At 30.5% G+C, this 24,085-nt stretch overlaps 1 protein-coding gene across 1 annotated transcript; it reads left to right on the top strand.

Moving 5' to 3' along the window:
* Positions 1-3,580: 3,580 nt before the first annotated feature.
* LOC107448286 (uncharacterized) lies at positions 3,581-17,932 on the top strand. Its single transcript, XM_021147959.4, has 4 exons — positions 3,581-3,911; positions 12,087-12,905; positions 15,161-15,391; positions 17,797-17,932. The coding sequence occupies exons 2-4, from the start codon at positions 12,112-12,114 to the stop codon at positions 17,921-17,923; spliced, it is 1,152 nt and encodes a 383-aa protein (XP_021003618.4). The 5' UTR covers positions 3,581-3,911; positions 12,087-12,111; the 3' UTR covers positions 17,924-17,932.
* Positions 17,933-24,085: the final 6,153 nt, after the last annotated feature.

Genomic DNA, 24,085 nt, shown 5'->3' on the forward strand with positions numbered 1-24,085 from the left:
TATTTCCATAGAGTCGTTGTAAGCTAGAAGTAAACAATGGCATACTCATACCGGAGAACAAAGATTGAAATTTAGGGACGGTTCTCACTGCAATGAAATAATTTTCCGAGATGGAAAAAGTTTCGAAATGAAACAATTTCCGAATTCGATTCGGTTTTCGAAATCTATCCAATTTTTATTCGCATATGAAAAAATTACATTTTCTGATAATGGTCCAAAATCTAGTAAAAAACTCGCCAATCAGGATCTCGATCGCATCACCTTTCATATCCGCGTTTTTCGCATCGTGCAATCAAAATGTTAGCGATGTTTCTCAGTTTCCTTCACTTTCATTAACTGAAATGTTCCACTCACACTGAATGTGAAATATTTTTATTCAATTATTTATAAAAGAGAAACCAGTAAAAACCTAAAAGAAATTACATCAAAAGCTTAATTTATGCTATGCATATTTGTTGCAAATAAATGACTCATTGCTTCGTGGTTCTACGTTGAATCTACTGCCTCTGGAAACAATTCTCTTCAATTTAGTGTTGTTTTTACTCTTTTAAAGCTATCAGGCTGTCGAGTCAAAATTAAACAGATGACATTATTTATTTTAAGTGGAAACTGCATTCATAAAATAATTGCAAACTCGCTGTTTCGCGCTTTTACTTAACTCCGCCCTACCTTTCACAGCATATTGCTTTTGCTCAAGATGCTTCGCAATAACTGGTTTTATTTTTAATCCTTACCTCCAAATTAATTTGTATTAACATCTAAAATTAGTTTTTAAGCAATAAGAAAAGGAAACGAAAACACTACCGAATAAGAAAGGAATCGCTATTTGAGGAAAACAAGGCAAAACACATATAAACTTATTCACTGCTCGAGAAGACAGATATGAGTTAAAATATTTTTATTTGAAAAACTTTAATATTTCTGAAACTTCTATATTTCTTCCATTCCGAATTCCGTCTTCTTCACAATTGACGAATTTCAATAGCATCTTTCTTTTTTTCCTCCTTCACGTAATTTAAGACAATTCTTTGTATAATTTAAAACAATGCAATACTAAATGTTTACATATTTTTTACTTTTTTTAAGAAACGTAAAAATAAATAAAAAATGCAAAGTTATTTTTATATAAATAATTATGTATTTACCTAAGTAATAATTTATTTATATAAATATTTTTTTTAAATTTAATTGGCTTCATTTTTTTAAATAAAGTTTGGCCAAGAAATACAAAAATAATAAGTTCTTGCATATTTTAAATTTAAGGGATAATATTTTAACTCTGAAATACATATTTTATTTATGCATAAATTCTATTGACTTTTTCCTCCTCTATGTATGCTGCCATCTGGCGAGCTAAAAATTATTACGTTCTGTCAAACAAACAAACGGTAATGTTTAAATTTTATTCAAATGCTAACGAATGATAATGAACCTTTTTTAATGAACTTTTTTTAAACAAAATATCAGTATAGTGTAAAATCCGTCTGTTTTATGTAAATTTCTTCATTAACCTATCGTATGAACACAAGCAGTTTAACGAGAACCAATACCGCGCACCCTCGGTCCCTACGCAGACTGATCCAAGTGGTCACCCACCCGCACACTGACCGCAGCCGGTGATGCTTTACTTCGGTGATCTGCTGGGAACCGTGTCTTAACGATCAGTCCACTGCGGGACCACCTGGAATAGGAAACCATGAAAAACAGATTTTCGACGTCTTCCTGTTACTCAAAAGTTAAAAAATAAAAAAAGTTATTTTAATCATTTGTTTGCTTTTTATAAATTTTCTGAAATTTAATAAATAATTTAGAATTGAGTAAAATAACATTATGAGATAAGAAATTGCAATGATTCAAAAAAAAAAAAAAAAAAAAAACACATATTTTTTTTCTTTTTTTTTCTGCAAATTTTTATCAAAATAGTGTTCAATATATTACTTCAATGTAAATTTTAAAATTTAATGTTTGAACTTAAGAATTATATAGAAATTATTCATGCAGAACTAAACAAAGTAAAAATTATAAAAGATTAGGTTAGTTTAATTTTTGCAATATCATATGAATAATGTTCCGATGTCATGGCCATGTTACATCAGTGTACGGTATTTATTTATTTTTAAAACACTAAACCTTCTTTTTTTTAAGAAAAAAAAATCATTAGTGTCTTGTTTTTTAGATAAATGCATACCGCGGTGACACTTATCTTTTAAAAAAACATCATCATAAGGTATACCAGGCAGTGACACTTGATAATAAGGCAATTTATTTAGAATATGAGCTATTTAAATTCTAATTAAGCCACCTTGTGCCCCACAAATTATTGTCAATAATTTTGCGGTTTGGCCCCGTGTTTAGTTATAAGTTAATTATAAATAATTTTAATAAATAATTTAAATTTAATAATTAAGCCGAGTTACAGAATTATAGATTTTATTATTACCGTTGTTGAACAACCGACCCGAATTCCGAATTTGAGTTTATCAATGTTCAACTCCCTAGTCTTATAATTTTGAACCCAATCCAGATGGTAAGCGAAGTCCTGGATAAAGTATTGGGAGAAATATGCCTTCGTGGAAGATTTTTTGAGGGAACTAAGCTGCTTTTGTGTTGCGTGCAGAGGAAAACAACGAAAACCTCCAATGTTAGCCTGACGGCAAGGAGAATCTAATCATGGTCCGTCTACCTCTGATAATATTTTACGTCAGCACTGTGGTTAGTGCGAGCCGGGAACGAAATTCGTAATGACCAGCCATCGCTGGGATTCGAACGCGGGACACCTCATTGTCACGCGAACGAACACATTTTAGATTAACATAGTCCTTCGCGTATATGTAGAAAACATTAAAAAAAAAAAAAAAAAAAGATTGACTGGTTAATTTTGCATCCTAGGCTTAGGCGTCCCAACCAACTCGTCTATAACATATATAATAAATAATTATCGACAAACTCGTCGCTCTCATGTTTAAGTATATTGTTCAGTGTATTTCTAAAGTAATTAATAGCAATTTTATGAAATTGTTATTCATAACTATTTTTTCTATTATTATTTTTTGCTATTAATTGCTATTATTTTGCACTTATAAGATTTAAGTTTAATTTTTACAATAATAATCTTTATTTGACTGAGATGATATGCAGAAAAATTCGAATTTATAAATATATTGCAGCAGATTCATTCCTTAAATTCTGCTACAGGGGATTTGTAAGCTAGTTATCTTAATAATAACTTCTGCAGCAATTAATAGCATTCTTATGAAACTGTAGAAATAATTAAGCATTTAATATTAAGTTTAAAAATACCAATATTTTTATAGATTTTAAGTAAAATGTATATCTTTTTGAATTTTTATTATAGGAATTAATACATGAAAACGTATGTTACGTATGTAGTTTACGTTTTTTAATAAAACATTTGAGCATTTTGCTATGAAAACAGAGAGAGGCGTTACATATAACTCTCAACTACAGTACACTTAAGTCATCTTTCGCTGTATTCTTTTAAAAAAAAAAAAAAAAAAAAAGGTTACAGCAGGCAGCAAACGATTCGAACAATTTACACATTATGGAACATGTATTAATCCCTATTTCATGAATTGGATCATTTTAGTCTCCTTGGAAATATTGTTAGAACATCTAATATTCGTGATTACAATGAATTGGAAATAATAAGAACAAGCTAAGTTTTTCTAGAGACCTCGAAGGATATGTCCGTTGCTAGACGACGTCTCTCTGAACACAAAGCTTCATGCATACGGTTTTTGACAGTTACGGCACTGCTCTTTAAAAACACAGGTATATCCAGGGTTCAAATGCTGCTCACCGTGCCTTCGAACCATGCTTCAAATTTAGAATGATTATTTTGATATTTTCCAACTCAAAGTAAGCAGATTAAATAATACCGAAATCCACAAGTGAGTCTTATTACTTATGTTTCTACAATATAGTAGATATTAGAAATAGTTAAATTATTAAATAATAAGCAACCTGTGCAATAAGAATAGTTGAAAAATATAAGAAAACCTCCGTGAGGTATGAGGGATATAGTAAAATTGTTTAAAATAAGCCATAGCAATGGCAAAAAAAACATTAAAAAATTTTGTATTGCTTTTAAATAAATCGTTTGGTTTAGATATAATTTGTCCGATATACCTGTGTAATTTTTATCGATATATTTTGTTAGATGTAAGAACATTTTGTGACCTATATATTTTGGTAATTAAAATTATAGAAATTTCATGCCAATGAAATAAAAATAGGTTTCTGTTAAACTTCAAAATTTCACTAGAGTATGTATTCCTCGTCTACTAAGCGTAGGTTTTGCTTGCAATGTAGTTTGCATGTTAGCAACAGTCTGCAAATTTAAATAGTTTGCTTAGGTCTAATGAAATATGTTTATATTTTTACGATTAAAAGAAAAAGAAATTTGGATTCTGTAAATTTTTCTAGTTATGTTACTGCAGTAAAAAATCAATAAGCATTAGTAAGATTATGGAAAATAACGTAAATGTCGAGATTGGCTTCTTAAGCACACCCAAATCATTTTCAATTTAAATAATAACTTCATTTAGTAGTATTTAATGTTTTTTTTTAAAAAGAAAAAGAACACATTTTATCTCCCATAATCGAAATTCATCTATTTATTTTAAAACAATATACACGAATTTTCGATCAAAATGTTCTTTGATTATACAAAATATTCCTTAATTATACAAAATATTCCTTGATTATACAAAATATTCTTTGATTATGCAAAATATTCTTTGATTATACAAAATATCCCTTAATTTTACAAAATATTCTTTGATTATACCAAATATTCTTTGATTATGAAAAATATTCTTTGATTATACAAATACCTTGAAAAAAAAAAGCGGAAGTGGAAACTTATTAGTGTTTTTAATTCTAAAAGCGAATCTCATTGCCAAAACGTAGTTACGACCCATTTCTTACCTTCATTTTCTAAACTTTTTTTTCTGAGCCTTTTTTTTCCTTTAATATTTCACGAGTTTTAGGTTAAAATAAATGACCTTAAGCTGTAGTGTCTACAAGCACTGAAATTCATAATTGCGTATGCAAGAAAATTCTATGAATTATTCGTTTTAAATGTCATTTCCAAATGGCATTGGAATAAGCATTATGTATGTATTATCGTGATTGACCGAAATCAAGAGAATGTCAAATTTCACCGGCGAATGTCAATCACATAGTTGCTTTGGTGAATGTCTGAAATGTTTGTTGTATCCGATTTGATATTAATTTATTCGTTGATATTACTATATTTATTCGATGTTTTAATATCTACTGAGGATAAATTAGGAAAAACATCAGTGTTCGGAGTACTGGGCAGTGGCGCTTAACTAGACCTAGTGTATATTTCGGACATATACCAAAGCGACTATGTGATTGTCAAGATTCACTAATGGAAGTCAAGCAACTACCAATTTCGGTCATTCACAGTAACCTTTACGTAAATTGAATGAAATGTTTAAAAATTAAAGATTTCACAGAATGTAAATTTTTGCATACTTTTAGAACTTCATTTAGAAAAAAAATACCATCCTCACACAAAGTTATACAATGGACAAGTATTCAATGAGCAAACGAAGCGAATTCGAATTGCAAAACAATCCTAGAGGAACTGTGAACAGTATCGACGGTTGCGGAGCAAAAGCGAGCAGGGAATAGGTCCCCTTAGTATAAGTACAACATACAAATATGATTGCTAATGCTATGACAGTATAAAAATACATGTAAAATCTTAATTTATAAAAGGTATACTGTAAGGAGGGAAAGCAAATATTAACCTAATACCAAGTTTATGTATGATTGTAATATGATTGAATGTAATCAAAGTTATTTATATATTTAATGATTGATTATTACACAATTTTATTCTGTGTACATATCAGCAACAAAAACATTTTTGATTCTTTCTACAATGGATAAAAAGAATTAATTTAAGCAATTTATGGTCCATCTATCTAACATAAAGGCTTAAGTTTTTCCTTTATTTTTTTCTTGAGCAAATTTCAATAAACTACACTGCTGTCTGTAAGATATTAATAAATGTAACTAAATAAGTATACAAAATAAATTTAGATTATTTTGAAGAATTTAAATTTGAAGAAATTTTTTGGTCCGAATTGTCATGTTTCCAAAGAATCACCCATATATATATATATATATATATATATATATATATATATATATATATATACACTACCGGTCAAAAGTTTGCGAAAATTTTGAAATCTACAAAAAAAAGTTGTAAATTCAAATGTTCATAGAACTGCGAAAAATCATTCAAATGGCATGAAAATTTGATATGTTCTAATGTGAACTCTTTACAGTTAGTTACATATGATCAAATTGCAATACTTTGTTTTTTGCGAACTGAATCCACCTTTTCATCATGAGTTGTTTCTATAGTGAAAAAAGTTGTTAAGTTTGAACACTTGCCAAACTTGCAAAAAATTTTTTTTGTACTTTCTGTTAATAGAAAATAGTTATTTGAACAGTTCTATGTAAGTCCTCAAAATTTCAAATTGATTTGATTTTTTTTGACGAAGTTATAGAATTTTGAAAAACATGTGTACTTTTCTCGATTTTTAAGCATTCCACATTTGCGGTCCTTTGGTCTATACATCTTCGACCAAAGAACTTTTTAATTTTAATGTTTTCTATATTTTCAAATAATTAATATTGATTATAAAACAAATATTCTTATTTATTATTGTAATTATTGTTACTACAAGGAACTTATTATGAATATAATTAAAACAATATCTCATAGATGTCACATTTCATCTAAAATTTGTTTGTTCTTGCAAACGATGCTCTGATATTTGAATCGAAGTCAGTTATGGGTAGGACTGGGCTATAAATCGATATATCGCGACATATCGATTTAACGCCTATATCGGCAAACCGATACAGCAACTTTCATTCCAAGCGATGCATCAGAAATCTGATTTAAGAAATCTGTCGAGTGAAGAAGACGATATAACGATATAGCGATACACGCAAGGACTTTCTCTTACGTTCCGATGCCAACTCGCGCTGTGGAAGACGATATTGTTTCGTTATGTTGAGACGGCCTTGACTGATGGTAGAATCAGAATCACTTTTGAGACCTTATATCGTTATATCACATGTTCGTTTTCGCACCTTCGCGATTTGAAATCGTTTCTTGTAGATTATTTTCAATGGGATTAACTTCGTGATCGCCGTCGTAACCTTGTTCTGAACGCAATCTATTATTGAAAAGAATTTTTAAAGAAAAGTTTCTTCATTAATTAGGTAAGTTTCTTATTTATTTTCTGACAAAACTTTTTTTATATTTTTAAATGTGAAAATTATCGGAAATCTAATTTAAGGCACCCATAAGGAATTAAATTACAAAGTAAATAAATTTGTTAGGTTATTTTTTTACTTTCTTTTAATTTATTAAAAACCTTTCGGATAAAACTTCTAATAATTTAATGGGCTTCTATTACTGATTTTAAATTTATAAATCTTGAGTTGTTTTTATTTTTAGAAATAAAGTTAAAACAAAACTTATTTTTTGGACATAAGTCAATAAACTTTATTTGTTCAAAAGAATTTGAAAAGTTTGCGAATTTTATTCATTTCTTTTTTTTTTTTATCAATTACTACTTCGTTTTATTAGAGAGTAAAATCATTATTTTTTTTTAATTTTCGTTTTATATTATTAGTTAATTAGCTAAATATATTACCGAATATCACAATTCTTTTGTTTTTATTTTTAAGAATTTAATTAAGAAACTTTGCCTTACTTTGTTTTTCGTTCATAATTCGGTCATTATTTAATTTAATTTAATTATTTATATGAAATAATAATAAAAATAGTGTTTAAGAAGCATTTTTTTTCTAAAATTTATTTAGCTCTTTGTTTTAAGCATACAAATAATTTTTTAACGAACTTATTTTTTAAATTTTGTTCCTATGCTGTTAGGTAAATATATTGATAAATTTCACTTTTATTTACTTTTTTATTTTGAAACTAAGAAATCTTTTGTTATTTGCGTGATCATTTTTAGAAAATATAACAAAACTTGTGTTTACTTCTTCATTAAGAATTTGAACATTACGATCGAACTTAATAATTCTGTAATTATTTACGCATAATAGTACAAGCAAATATTAATTTGTTAAAAAAGTTTCTTTTTTAAAAAAAAAAATATTTTTAACACTTTGTTTTAAATGTATAATGAATTTCTTAACAAACTTTTTTTTTAATTTTTTAAATTTTCTTTCAATAATTTCAGCTAGATATCTTTATAAAATTCCCTTTTTATTTTTAAACTGAGAAATCTTTCAGAGAACAAAAATTTTAAGAAATTATTACAAATCTTATGTTTACTTTTTAGTTTAAAATTCGAACATTTTTAATTTTAAACTTCGGCTTTTAGTCAATCTAACTTTTATTTTAATTAAAATATATTTTGAAATTTTAAAATCAGCTTTTGTTTAATAACAATAGTTTTTTTCATTAAGGGTGTTTTAGGGGTTAACTTAAATTAAGACTGCTTATACCTTATAAACGATAAAGAAGTGCAAATATTTCATTCTGTGTCTACACACATTTTTTCAATAAATATTTTAAGTAAGATTTGTACATCTTAGTCAATTTATTTAATATCTTTCTTTAGCAAAACATATATATTTTCAAATTTATAAATTGATTTAAATCAATATGCGTATGAAGTCATGATAGAAATCTGACTTTCTGTGCCTTAAAGTAAATGAAATTCAAAAATACTATATCGCGATACATCGCTATATCGCGATGCAAAACTGACGATATATCACGATATATAATTTCTAATATCGCCCAGTCCTAGTTATGGGACATTTTACAACAAGAATGGAACTCTATATCACTTGAAGTGATTAATGGTTTATTAGAACGAATGCTATGCATATGTAAGGCTATAATAAAAGCAAAAGGTGGATGGTTCGAGGAATCTAAGATTTAAATGTTAATTTATTTAATTACAAAATACGAATAAGAATATGTTAAATATTTGGCCTGTTGTAAATAAAATAGTTTAATAAAAATGCAAATTTTTTATACTATTGTTATTATTTTTTTAGAATTATTTATGTAATTATTGTTATAACTTTTTAATTTAATTTAATATAAAGTAAAAATATCACAACAAAACTAATACAGGTAAGCAATAAATATAAACAATAAATATAAACAATAATAATTACAATAATGAATAAGAGTATTTGTTTTATGATAAATATTAATTATTTGAAAATATAGAAACATAAAAATTAAAAAGTTCTTTGATAGAAGATGTATAGACCAGAAGACTGCATATGTGGAATGCTCAAAAATCGAGAGAAGTACACATGTTTTTCAAAATTCTATAACTTCGTCAAAAAAAATCGAATCGATTTGAAATTTTGAGGGCTTACATAGAACTGTTCAAATAACTATTTTCTATTAACAGAAAGTACAAAAAATATTTTTTGCAAGTTTGGCAAGTGTTCAAACTTAACAACTTTTTTCACCATAAAAACAATCCGTGATGAAAAGCTGGATTCAGTTCGCAAAAAACAAAGTATTGCAATTTGATCATATGTAACTAACAGTAGAGGGTTCACTTCAGAACATATCAAATTTTCATGCCATTTGAATGATTTTTTGCAGTTCTATGAACATTTGAATTTAGGCCTTTTCTTTGCAGATTTAAAAATTTTCGCAAACTTTTGACCGGTAGTGTATATATACTCTCTGAATCGGGCAGACTCAAGAATAATATGTCACATGTTTTGCGTTTCATACACTATTTGCAAACTTTAAACTGACTCGTCCCATTGACTCGATTCAAAATTTTAGTTTCACTCAATTCATTGATTTTAGTTTCACTCAACTTAACATTAAAAAAAAATACGCAGAAAGCAATGTCTAGCTTGTTTAGATCGCTATTTTAGATACGCCAATAGGTACAATTCTGCTTTTAAACAATAGAAGTAAAACAATTTTACTTTTGGACACTTTTTACATTGCAGTTTAGTAAATAGAATTTTATTATAATTTTTTATGCTGAATTGAATGCACTAAACTAGAATCTTCAGGGAGAATCGTTAAAGGTTCTCTTTGCAGAAAGATACAATTTAAAAATATTACTTTTTACATAATACAAACATTTCCACTTTAGAAATATTATCTCGTGTGTTGTCTCATTCCATTAAGTAAGAAAAAAAGACATTCGAAATAATACCTCATTTGCTTGGACGTTTGCTGAAGGCTGGAGAGCGATGTGAAAGTTTGCATCCGAAATTATACTATTTGTACATAAAAACCTCATAACTTCTAAACTACTGTTACAACGACTATTGGCTTCTTTTTAGAATTGTATTGGAAAAAGCAATATCTCAAGCGTCTAATAAGCAGCATATAAATTTTTCCCTCCCTCCAAAATAGTGAAATTATTCTTCATATATTATTTGTTACTGTGCTGCCTGGTCCAAAGTTCATGTATATTCATTTCCAAAAACGATAGATTACTTTTCAAATTCAGATATAAGTTTATTTCATTACGATTAACATATTAACAAAATTTTCCTACATAAAATTATACTAAGTTTACGTTATATAAACTACACGATCTTTTGTATATATACCTTTATCAGAAAAAAAAACTAAACAACGATGAATAAGAAGCTACCATATGGGGGTTGGCGAGTGGAGTGAACAGGGGATAAAGCCTTCTAGTCATAGAATATATGCGTAGGGGTAGAAGGCTAGCTTCCGTAGGCACAATGTAAACCAGTCCTCCAAGGTTTGTTGTAGTATCTATGTATAAAGGGGAAAAAACACCATTTAGGGCAAACAACAGAAGTTCTTGTAACTGGTTTCCACCCTCCTCACCTCCTAACCACTACAGGGATTGAAGAGAAAAATAAAAGTTTTTTCCCTTTATTTATTATTGGTTTGTTAAGCATTGTACCCTATTAATAAATGGTACTGTACTGTTAATAAAGATATTCCTTTGAGAATACTTGAATATCATTCATGTTGATTAAATCTGCTAACACATTTTGACGAAGAAAGAAAGAATAAAATGGCGTTGCGAGTGGTAGCGTACCCAACCATACATGTAGAGTTGTCAAATAACCGCTTCACAGGTGGCGCATCTCCTAACAGTTACTCAGCTTCTTATGCGCATGCACTGGTTCTTAGAACACATGATGCTCTGTCAAATCTGAGTATGTGGGCTCACCCTGTAAGTTGTTGTAGCTCCCCGCGTAAGTTACGTATTCTAGGATCTGGACTTCTCCTTGCTATATTCTTTGCTCTAGTTACTTAAGGCATTCAACAGCCTCAATGAATGTTTGTCACCTTTCTTCAAATTTTTACAGACTGAGGCCGTTCTGAGATTATAATGAGTCCCGCAATGGACTGATCGTTAAGACACGGTTCCCAGTAGATCACCAAAGTCAAGCATCACTGGCTGCTGTCAGAGTGCGGGTGGGAGACCACTTTAATCAGTAGGGTGGTGAGTGGTATTGGTCCTCGTTAAACTGTTCTAACGTAAATTGCTCGATTTCGCGTGAAGTTCGTCGGGCTACTGAAGCGGGGGTGCCATCCTCTCTGCAGAGGATCAAAATTGTGATGACATGTCTTCGGATCATCCTCAGGACCCAGACCGTCGCGCAGACCATTGCCAAGAGCCCACTGTGGGGCTCTAGTGCGATGTAATCAAAGTAAGACTGTTACTAAGGCCTAGGTGACCCTTAAATCTCGAAATTTAAGCTACTTTTGGTAGAGGGGAGACCTCAATAAAGGCTACATCTACCGGAATGCCATTGCATTGCTCTAGTACGACGTAAAAGAACTACAACAACGACAAAGATTATAGTGAATCCATTTTTTTCTCTTGACACTCATGAGGTAATAAGGGGGTATATTGCAAGTGTCTATAGGTGGTTCCCTTTCTCCTACATCTTATCGATTATAATATCACTATCGATCACTCTTCATTTTTAAATTTTCTTTATACCATTTAAATCTAACAAAACTCCTTTTTTTCCTTCTTATATTTCAGTGACATAATATAATTGGATTTCACCATGACCAACAATCTCTTAAAGTCTTCGCCAGCATGGTTCCTAAGACCCAATCACCTGAGAAACAATTTGGAACAGAACTTCGTCACTTCTCATCCGCCTTCTCCTGAAACTCTTTCCTTCTTTCCTTCCGAAGAAGAATACTGCATAAGAAAATACTGCCCAGTTACTCTGGGATACTTGCTGCCCGATCTTCATTTCACCAGAATCGAAGCCGTCAAAGATGCAACACTCGACTTTGACTTCGACTTGCGACAAAAATTCGAGAAGCACCTGGACGACACGCACCCCCTGATTTCCGGATCTACTTCCCTGAGCGAGGATTCTTCGAATTCTGACAATAATAGCCAGTTGGGAGATCGTATCGAAAACGATCTTAGTTCTGGAACTAGAAAGCCTCTCAAGAGATTAGAAATGCAGCTTCCAAAAGTGAATTATCCTCAGAAAAACATGAAATTCCTCTTACCCGCAGCTGAGCTTAACAACCGTAAATCTTCTTCAGTACTGACAAAAAGTTTCTGTACTGGTTGCATCAATAAGAATGCCGTGACGGAGAAATCACCCAGTTATCGTAAATTTCACAAACGTAATAAAAATCGTATGCGGGAAAACTCGATCATCAATTTATCGTTACCTTCCATTGCTAATGAATTTTGCTTTAGCTTCAAGGAAATGGTACCCGAGGAAGAGTACTTGTGTGGCAACTATAAGAACATTCCTTTTGATGAATATATTAAAGATGAATGCCCGGTAGTTCCACCAACAGCCAGAAGCAAGCGAGATGCCTCAGCTCATAGGTTTGTTAAATGCAGTTTTTTTTCTTCTGGATATCATTAAAATAGTTATCTAATGTAGTTAGAGATTTACAGCTGATGAAGCCGTGATGGCTCATGGGAAAGAGCATTCGCCTTCGCAAGAGGTGAACCGAATTCAAATCTTGATGATGGCTGGTTGATACGAATTGAGCCTCCAGCTAGCACCTACTCACTTAAAATATCATCAGTGGTAGACGGACCATGGGTTAGAGTATCTTTGCTGTTAGACTAACCGTGGGAGGGTTTCGTCGTTTCCTCCCCATGTAATGCAAATGCAGTTCTGTCTCATCAAAAAGTTCTCTACAAAGATAAATTTTCTTCCAATACCTAATCTAGGAGTTCCCTTGTCTTCTGGATTGGGTTCAAAATTACAAGGTTGCGATGTCGTTGCTTAGTAATCGAAAACCAAAAGATTAATTCGACTGTTCAACGACAGTTATAAAATAAAATAAAAACAGGCATCTAGTTAGAATCTAATGTAGCAATCCTGTATCTAATGTAGTTAAAAATTTACAATAGGCTTAAAAATTGTCCAGATTGCGGTTACGATATAGTACGATATCGGAAGTGGCTACTAACATTTGGCGAAATTTCTCTCAAACTTCGCCTACTCTCTTTTTCAAAAATCATATAAACAGTATCGAGTTTTTGTTCGTTTGATCTTTTTTCTCCTATCAACAGAGTTGTGTAAAGTAATAATGAACTTTTTCAACTTATATAAATATATAAATATATAAAACTTCTTTATCAAAAAACTAAATGTTTATTTGGCACAGAATAGCATGAATAAACTCGATAAAAAATACCATGCTTAAACATCATTGATTTTAAAGATTAGTTACTTCACAAATTATTTGGTAAAGCAATATTATTCTTAGATGCACTGTGCAGTTAATATTAATTTAAAAATAATACATTCGAATAATTAAACAAAATAAAGATATCTTATCGCTTCTACTATGAGTTGTTGTTGTTCATTTACGTCGCACTAGAGCTGCACAATGGGCTATCGGCGACGGTCTGGGAAACATCCCTGAGGATGATCCGAAGACATGCCATCACAATTTTGATCCTCTGCAGAGGGGATGGCACCCCCGCTTCGGTAGCCCGACGACCTGCACGCGAAATCGAGCACTTTACGGTAGAACAGTTTAACGAGGACCCATACCGCACACCCTAGGTCCCTACGCAGGCTGATCCAAGTGGTCATCCACCCGCACACTGCCAGTGATGCGTGACTTCGGTGATCTGCTGGGAACCGTGTCTTAACGACCAGTCCACTGCGGGACTCCTACTATGAGGAAAACGTTTCTTGTGTTGTTTCTTTTCGTTAAATTATGTTTCGCAGTCAATCACGGATTATTTAACAGTTTTTTGTAAAGTTGTAACAGCAAAATAGTGAGTCCATAAGGAGTGTTCAGCATGGTGACTTGGTTTATATATGAAAAAAAATATTCACATTTTTTGTTATGACGTCAGACGGTGTTTCAGTGAATTTAGAAATAGATTAGTAAAACTCTGGTAGATAACTAACTTTTGCAAACGAAATTAGCACTGTTGCTTAATAAAATGTTTTATGCGGGACTGGTGATCGTTATATATTAATCGTATCTTATAGACGTGGCTTATCTGTTTTTAAATCACGGCATTTAATAGATGCATTTTCAAAGTTTTTAACAAAAATAAGCTAAGTTATAATTTTCGCTAGTTGGTTTGATTGTTGTTGTTGTTGTTCATTTACGTCGCACTAGAGCTGCACAATGGGTTATCGGCGACGGTCTGGGAAACATCCCTGAGGATGATCCGAAGACATGCCATCACAATTTTGATCCTCTGCGGAGGGGATGGCTCCCCTGCTTCGGTACCCCGACGACCTGCGTGTGAAGTCGAGCACTTTACGGTAGAACAGTTTAACGAGGACCCATACCGCACACCCTCGGTCCCTACGCAGACTGATCCAAGTGGTCACCCACCCGCACACTGCCAGTGATGCTTGACTTCGGTGATCTGCTGGGAAGCGTGTCCTAACGATCAGTCCACTGCGGGACGCTAGTTGGTTTGAAGTTTCAATGTCAGTGGAAATACATTTTTTTAATGTTGTAAGAATTCTTTCCTTATTCCACTAATTTGAAGTGGGATAATTTTATGAGCGTGCCTGTACACTGAACTTGCTATGAGTTGAAATTAATTTTATCTACTGTCCGTTCCAAATGAAAGTGCAACCTTTTGTTTTCTAGACCAAGAACTTACGACTTAAAGTATCCCAGTAAATTGCATTTTGTTTCACCTGTTTCTGAAGACGCTTTGAGGCCGGTGAAAGAGCTAAGCTTTGATCATTTGCCGCCGTCTCCCTACATGGTCGAGTTAGCCAGATTGCGAAAAGAAAAATTAAAGATAGAAGAAAAGCTGCTGCTGAAAAAAAGGCAACTTCAGGAAATTGAGAGGCTCAGATCACCTACCTATAAGTGGTAAGTTTTGCCTTCCTATGTTTAAATACAGTTCCAAAACTTTTTAGTGAGGTGGAACCTTTTTTGGGAACTCTAATTTTCAATTTAAAATATTGACTCTATTTATAAACAAATAATTTTAGTATTATCTGCTCATATTATAGCTTTGCTAATATGGTTAGTTGAAAAACAACTGTGCCATATTAAGACATTTGATAATTGGCGAAATTAGCCACTAACAACATTCCTAATTTTAAATTGCGATCATTTTTACCACGTTTATATAAACTTGCCTTCGTGTATGTCTGTCCGGGTGGAATTTTGTAATCGATTTTAAACTAACTTCCCGACTAGCTACAAACTTCAAATTTGGCACATAGTTCAGAATTGGATGACAATGCATGAAAATGAAGAGAAAAAAGACATACAAAGTAAAATAAAATTAAAATTTTAAAAATAAATTATTTTCGAGATTGTCTTTTGTTGTCGATTCCATTGTTTCAAATTAGTATTACATGTCAGGTGAAAAGATTTTCACTGTCGGAGTATTTTTATTGGCTGAAAAATCACGTGGTAGGATCCAGTTTTTGGCTGCCATCAGCATAAAACTAATGAAAGTCGTAAAGGTATTGTTTTTCTATAAAGATTTTTGTATCCCTAATTTAAAATGAAAGTTCTATTATTTGTAGTAGTCTTGACTACTCTTGACTAAGAAAAGTAATCTAAATAAAAATATATATTTTTAAAAACCATGTTTTTTGTAGTGAAGAATAATAATTGAAAAGTAATAATTTTTAAAAAATATAAAATAGAAATTAAAAAATTTATAATTTAAAATAAAAAAATTCAAAATAAAAAATGATATTTTTAAAAACCACGTTTTTGTAGTGGAGAATAATAATTAAAAAAAATTGAAAAACGAAAAACGTGGGGGGCATGAAATACATAACAGTACATATACACATTTTGTTACTCATACACATGCACAGCCACATATACACAAACATATTCCACATCAACATCCAGATACAATTACAATTACAGATATACGTACACATATTCTCAAGAGCACACATACACGCACTAATATAACATTACTGTTATGTATTTCATGCGCCCCACGTTTTTCGTTTTTCAAATTTTTTTTTAATTATTATTCTCCACTACAAAAACGTGGTTTTTAAAAATATCATTTTTTATTTTGAATTTTTTTTTCATTACTTTATCCCGTTTCTATGAATATGGTTAATAAAGAAGAAAACTGTAGCTCAATGTGGAAATTCTTAAAATTGATTGAAGCAGTTTGATGCACAAATTCCATTAATATTTCGGTAAACTCCTGCGTATAAAGTGAATTTTTTTTAAAAAGAAAAATCAGAAATAAATATGAAAATGAAAATATTTAAAATGCTTTTTCGGTAAATAGAGAGAAAAATAAAAGGGGTTGCAATAAAACAAAGCTAAATAAAAGCAACTAAATAAAAAAAAAACCTTGATAACTTCAGATGATTTGATAATTATTCATCAAAAACTATTCCTGATTGCTCTAGATTTCCTCTCCAAAATGCTGTGATTTTCGTTCCGGCAAAAAAACAGTTTTCAGCACTGCAACATTATTGTCCATACTCTCAAATTTGATGGATACATTATCTCCAAAAAAATCTCCTCCTATCAGAAAACAGCAATTTTGAATTTGCTATTCCTATTTTGTTAAACATTGGCATAAACATACCTTTCAAAAATACAATTTTCTGGTTACATTTGAATGTAATGCAAAAGTTTATTATTTCATTGATAATAATGTTTTGATAAGCATCTTTTTCAAAATAAAAAGCCAAGATTGAGGGATAACATTATAGTCTGTATAATTGCACAGGCATATTTTCATCCAATTAAACTACTGATTATAAATAAACTTTTACTATTTATTTATTTATTTTGGTGCCTGTAATGTTAGGAATTGAAAGGAAAAATATATTTAATCAAACATTTTCCACGATAAAATATTTTAAACTCCTTTCCCTCTCTGCATAGTTGAATAATGTCTTAGCAAGTTTTCAAAAAACTATAGAAAATCTTTTAAAAAAAGTATTTCACCCCAAAAATGACTATAAACTAGTTTCCTTAGCAGAACTCATGTGCCTTTCTATCTCCTTCCATTTTCTTACTGAACTTTTAATTCGTTTATCAGATTTGAAACATCGGTGTTTCATCTGCAATGATTTGGAATATAACGGGTTTCAAAGGTATTCTAAGCATATCCAATGCACACTCCTACAAAAAAAAATGAAGAAAAAAGAAAACTAGGAATTTAAATATATATTTTGTATAGTGATTTTTATTGTCTACCATGCATAGCATGTTTACATGCAACATTGTTTAACATGATTATGCGTTACAGCGATTGTTATTTATTTGTTTTATAGGTATGAAATGAAGGATGAGCGTTTTCATGAAGAGGCCCGAAGAAATAACGTGTATTTGAGAAATGAGAAAATTATCCCCTTCATTCGAGAAAGAAGAAGACTTATCTTAGAAAATATTAAAGCATAAATATTCACTTTTGCTCGTTTTGGGAATTATTTACACGCATCCAAGTTGCAATATTTACAAACCATTTCAAATGCGTTTTGAGAATTGTTTTTTCTTCTTCATAAATTGTCTATTTTCCGTCAAAAACATTTCTTTTCTTTAGGTTATAAAAGGTTTGAGAGTTGTATTGAGAACAAAACAATTTCCTTTTGCTTTGTTCTCCCAACTGGGAACTTGCACTTCAAGAAGAAGACCTCCCATACCCACACATGTGACCTATGACGTCAGCTCCAGCTAATCTTTATGAGCAAAATGGCGTATTAATGTTGAGCTAAGTTTCGTGACATAATTTAGAATGTTAATTAACGATAAGTTAATTAAATATCGCACATCAAATTAGTTGAAGTATAATTCTTTTTCGTCTACTTTTACTTAACTTAGGTTTATTATTTGTTTATGTATGTTTTAATTGTAACCGTGATATATTTTTGCTTTGTGTATCTGGTAACTGCAATGCATAATTAGTTTGTTTATGTTCCACATGACTTCATGCCTGTCTTTGTGTTAAGTCTCTGTGTAAATATATAGTGAAAGAATCTTTGTGAAAGAATTTAGAATGGGTTACTTAGGAGAATTGATACTTGACGGGCTTGGCTTACTCGAAATAGAATGAAAAGAACAGTCGCTAACTTGACAAATGACGCGTTTCAACAACCAATCAGGATAAAGATACCCACACTACGTCACTTGCAAGTATCCCATAATAACTTCACGCCTATAGGAAATATTTTCATTGGTTAAAGTCTAAAAGCTAGCTTATAGTTTTTAATATGCTTTAAGAATTATTATTATATTTAGTCACGGAACAAAGGAAGATTATATTAAGAACGAAAGAATTTTTATTTTGTTCCTCACATTATGGACTATGGATGATCACATTAAGAACTAAACCAAAGCATTTTGTTTTGTTTCGCTGGTTATAAGACAATGAATGATTATATTAAGATTTGAGCAAAAGCGTTTTGTTTTGCTTCTTTGGTTACGAAACGATGGACGATAATAATAAGAACTAAACTAAAGCATTTTGTTTGGTTTCTCTGGTTATGGAGAGATGGATGTTTATATTTAGAACTAAACAAAATTATTTTGTCTTGTTTCTCTGGCTATGAAGCGATAGACAGTCGTACTAAGAACACAATAAAAACTCTTCGTTTTGTTCTCAATGGATACAATGAATGATAATGCTAAAAAAACAAATAATTTTTATTTTATTCTTTAGGTAATGGAGATATGTTAAAGATGAATAGTAATGTTAAAGAACAAAACATAAAAATATACTTCATTATTACACATTATGCTACACTTCATATTTAGCCCGTGATTTTTTACCTATGTATTAAATATCACTTTTCCGATTTAACATTTTCTTAAATTTCATATTTTAATTTCGAAGTTCATTTTTTTAAAAAATCAATTCAGTAAACAGTCAGAAATACTATCTCAAAGTAGGCCATTTCAGCATGCAATAAACAGCAACGGCTGCTTTTTTAACAGAAAGACTTATAATATAAAGCATATTGAAACATACTATATGTAGCTTCCTTGTAAATTAAGGAAGCCACCTTTACAATTCTCTATTATTTCAAAGCGATCATACTTTTCTGATTAGTTCAATTCCATTTTAATCGAATTGAATCCTGTGGAGCTACATTATGATTTTTCGAGCATCGATTTCAGATAGATTATGAACGTATCGATCGAAAACAATAGCTATCTCTGTTTTTACATGAAAATTAATGTTTATTTAACATTTTCTTGCATATGTCCAATAAAATAGGTGAAGTCATGTTAAGAGGATTAGAAAAAAAAATTGTCTTTCTCCTTTATCTTGCTACAATTCGAAATAATCTTGTTCTTAATTTGACATGTTTTTTCTTCTATCAAAAAATGAAATTACATCAAAATATATTATAAATAAAATGACTGAACACGTAAGCTTGAACCCACGACCTTTAAAACCGCTCGCTTATTTTTTTCCTCAGCAAACACAATAGTTCTGTAGATAAAGGATAAAAAAAAACATGAAACGATTTTCATCTCCGTGTGACATATGCATGTTTTAAAAAAGGGTTTGTGGCCTATTTATTGAAATTAATAAGGAAGTTATCAGTATGTTTCCGATATTTGATAAAATAGCGTAAGCTAAACCGCGTGTTATCAATTTTGCTCATTCTATCTGCAATTTTCCTTAAAACAAATCATTTCTTATGAAGTGAATTAATTGAAAAATAATTTTTAGAAAGTTTTATTATTTTTTCTGTATTATTACGAGAGAAATGTCAGACGTGCAATATGATTGCTATGTTATTGGTTGTTCAATTCTTTGCAGAAGAAATGTTCAGAGCTATTATTCCAGCAGTTAGATGGAATAATTTTATTCTACAGTACTGTTATTTGTAACTATAATTTTTTTTAATATGGCATAGTGCTGGCATCACGCTAAAATCGCTAATCAGATACTTTGGCAATCGATAGATTTATGTTTTTGACGTGGTGTCAATTCTCTGTAGTTTTGATGCAAATTTAACTAAAATAATCAATGCCTTCCCCTTGGCAACAAAAATGAATTTTTGTGGAAAGAGTCAGTGCATCATGTAAAGAAAAAAAATGGAGAAAAAAATTCTGTCTTAGAGACAATGTAGGAATAATCGGTGAAGTTTTCTAAACAATGTCATTTTAGGAAACAAATTTGGGCTCATATAGAATTAAAATGCAAAGAAATAGTATTTATTTTTATCTAAATTATCCTAATTTTATGTTAATGTTGCAAATCTAGTGAAAAATTGCATTCAAGTTGATCCAAAAGTAGCTGTTTTAACGTAATTTAATGTTTTAACGATAAATTAGAACGCCAGACAATTTCAAAAATGTGTACCAGAAGTCATTAATAAGTTTCGTTCATAAGTAAGAATTCATTCGTACCAATCCATTAGTTAATCTCGCTAAATTAATTTCAGTATCAAAAAATATTTCGAATTAAAGCATATTATTTGATTAGATATATTTTATTTCTAATAATAAAACATTTAATTTAGCAAAAATTAAAAATAATTAAAAAAATTTTTTTTTAAAGCAAAGGGAACAATTTTGCCGCATGTTTCAAAAATTAATTTGCAATTCAAACTATGATCATAAATAAAATATCTGCCGGCGAGGTTTTTAATAGCTTTCTTTCGTCAGAGGATCTTTTTGTTATTGATTGACCTAGATGATGTTCCATTTTAATGTGTATATGTGAACTTTATTTCACCTCTTTCAAAATAGGAAGAAGAAAAAAAAAAGTCTCCTTCGAATATAATTGACGGAAAACATTTCTAACTCATCTTTAGCATAGAATTATGGACGGAAGGGGGAAAAAACTTCTACTTTCATTTTCATCCAATTCGTTTCGCGGAGTTCTTCAACTTTCACTTCTCTTCACGATCGTTTGCTTAATCGTTTGATAGGAAATTATCATATAAGCGGCATTAATATTTGAATGTCGTGCTATTCGAATATCGAATATCAATACTGAATGTCGTGCTTCATTTTACAGGTCATGGTAAAAAGTTAAAAATGGCACGACTGTATAATAATGTTGGATATCATTGAGAAAAATCGAGTTATCTGTATCATATGAAAAATATGGAGATGTAGCTGAGCTGGATTTAAATCAGTTGCAAATTATACAATTCAGCGATGAAAAATAACAAAATTGCTGCTTAATTTTTAACATGAATAAATTTTATATGCCCAATTTTTACAAATTGTACAACGACTTATTCTACAAATTGGAAATTATAATGGCATGATTCACGTATTTTTAAATATATCTTTAAAATATATTTACTTTCAACGGAAATCGTTGGTATCGTTTTCCACTAAGCGTTTAGCATATCTTCAAGGAACCCAAGCTTTAAATATTGCAGAAATGTGATTTTTACTTAGAAATGTGTAGCTTAGTAGAAAATAAACTCATAAATGCTATAATAGAATTATTTTATAAAAAATTTCAATTCATTATTATTGCAAGAAAAAAAAATTACCTACTTTATTTTTTTAGTACCGACGACAGGATAATTGCATAGTGTATTTCTTCAAATTTTAATTGTAAAACCAAGTGCACTGGATGCAATTTATGATATTTATATACCATGAAATTGCTTAAAAGGTTACTACTTATTTTTTTTAAAAATTTTTTATTGCAATAAAAAATTTTATCAACGAAAATATATCCAATTACATCGATAATGGGATACGTGCAAGTGACGCAGTCTGAGCATCTCGATCCTGATTGGTTGTTGAAACGTGGCATTTGTTTACGCGAACAGCTGTTTTTTCCATTCTATTTCGAGTAAGCCAATCCTGACCAACTACCAATTCTCTTACATAACACGGCCTATATTCCTTCACAAAGATTTCAATTCTACCACTATATATTAGCGATACCGGAAAGTAATGTCGTTTCGGCACATTAAATATTCGCTAGTCTTAAAAACCAATTCATTTATTTCGATTCATTTTCGATCGGGCATTGGAAGGCTGTTGCTAACGTGGGATTAAAAATAAAATCTTGACAACAAATATCAAATGCACCGAAACGACATTACTTTCCGGTCCCTCTAAACAAAGACTTAACAAAAAGAGAGGCATGGAGCCATGTAGAACATAAACAAACTTAATGTGCATCGAAGTTGCCAGGTACACAAAGCAAAAATATATGACGGTTACAATAAAATACATAAATAATAAATCTAAGTTAAGAAAAACAAGTTGACTAGACGGAATTATATTTCAACAAATTCGATGTGCTATACGGCTCTGTATTTAACTAACTTAACGTTAAATAACATTTTAAGTTATGTAGAGAAACTCAGCTCAACTTTAATACTCAGTATTGCTGATAAAGATTAGCTTGTGCTGACGTCATAGGTCACATGTCAAGATACATGTGACCTATGACGTCATAGGTCACATGTCATATTAGTTGTCTTCTTCTTCTTGGAGTGCAAGTACCCAATTGCTTTGAAGGATGAGGCAAACAAGGAAAACAAATCTTATTTATAATTTAAGGGATAAAATAAGATATTTTAAGTATTTTGAATGATAAAATAAGATTCGATGTATTTTAAGTGATAAAATTACACTACAAAATATTTTTTAAAGTGACAAAATTATACCAGATGTTTGCCCAATTTATTAGTCGCTGAGATCTCATGCAGGAAGATATAAGAATAGACTACAGCTACGCCCAATTCTTCCTCCGATCGAAAAAGCCATATTGTCCACAGTCAAAAATGCATTAAAAAGAAATAACGAAAATTTCTAACAAAGCAGTAGATGCAACCACTTAAAAGGGAACAACACAGAAGTCTGTAAAGAAGAAGGGATGAATTTTAGAATAATTGTGATAAACGTAATACATTTTTTCATTATATTGTACAGTGGGAGGGGAAAATAAATAAATAAAAGGACCATCCTGAATAACCTTTGATCTAATGTTCGGATCTTTATGTTCTGGGACTCAATCTTAATGGTTCGAGGGGGTGATCTCAATTATTTTAATTAATTAGTGAAGAAGATTTTTCAGTTACGAAATCAGACACAAAAACGTACTTTATCTGGATAAAAATATCTTTTTTATGATGGATTTGGATTTCTGACCCCAAAATTGTAGGGGATAACCACGATGTGGGAGAAAGGGAATTTTAAAAAAAGTCGTATTTTTGAAAAATACTTCCCAGGAACTATTCGACCGATTTCACTCAAAATATGTATTTTGCGTTAAAAAAAATTACCTTCTACTTAAGACCATGCGTAAGTTACAATTCAAAATTTTTCAACTATTATTAAATAAAATTATGAAAAATTATAAATATTTAATGAAAATTATATTTTGCATGGAATTATTTTGTGTGAAATTATCTAAATATTTTTCAAAACTCTTAAACATTTCTCAAGATGTGGTGAAATACGTAAAAAGTAAAACTGACATTAAGGGATCCAAACTTTGGATCGATGTCCTGCCCAAACTATAGGGACCCAATTTTCACACATTGTAGTGATTTCAGAGGTCAGAAATCGGAATCCATCATAAAAAAAGGTATGTTTATTCAGAGAAAGAACGTTTTTATGTCTGTTTTC

Source organism: Parasteatoda tepidariorum, chromosome 1, assembly GCF_982258835.1.
Source record: "Parasteatoda tepidariorum strain Cologne lab strain chromosome 1, Ptep-v5.0, whole genome shotgun sequence".
NCBI classification, from domain to species: Eukaryota; Metazoa; Arthropoda; class Arachnida; order Araneae; family Theridiidae; genus Parasteatoda; species Parasteatoda tepidariorum.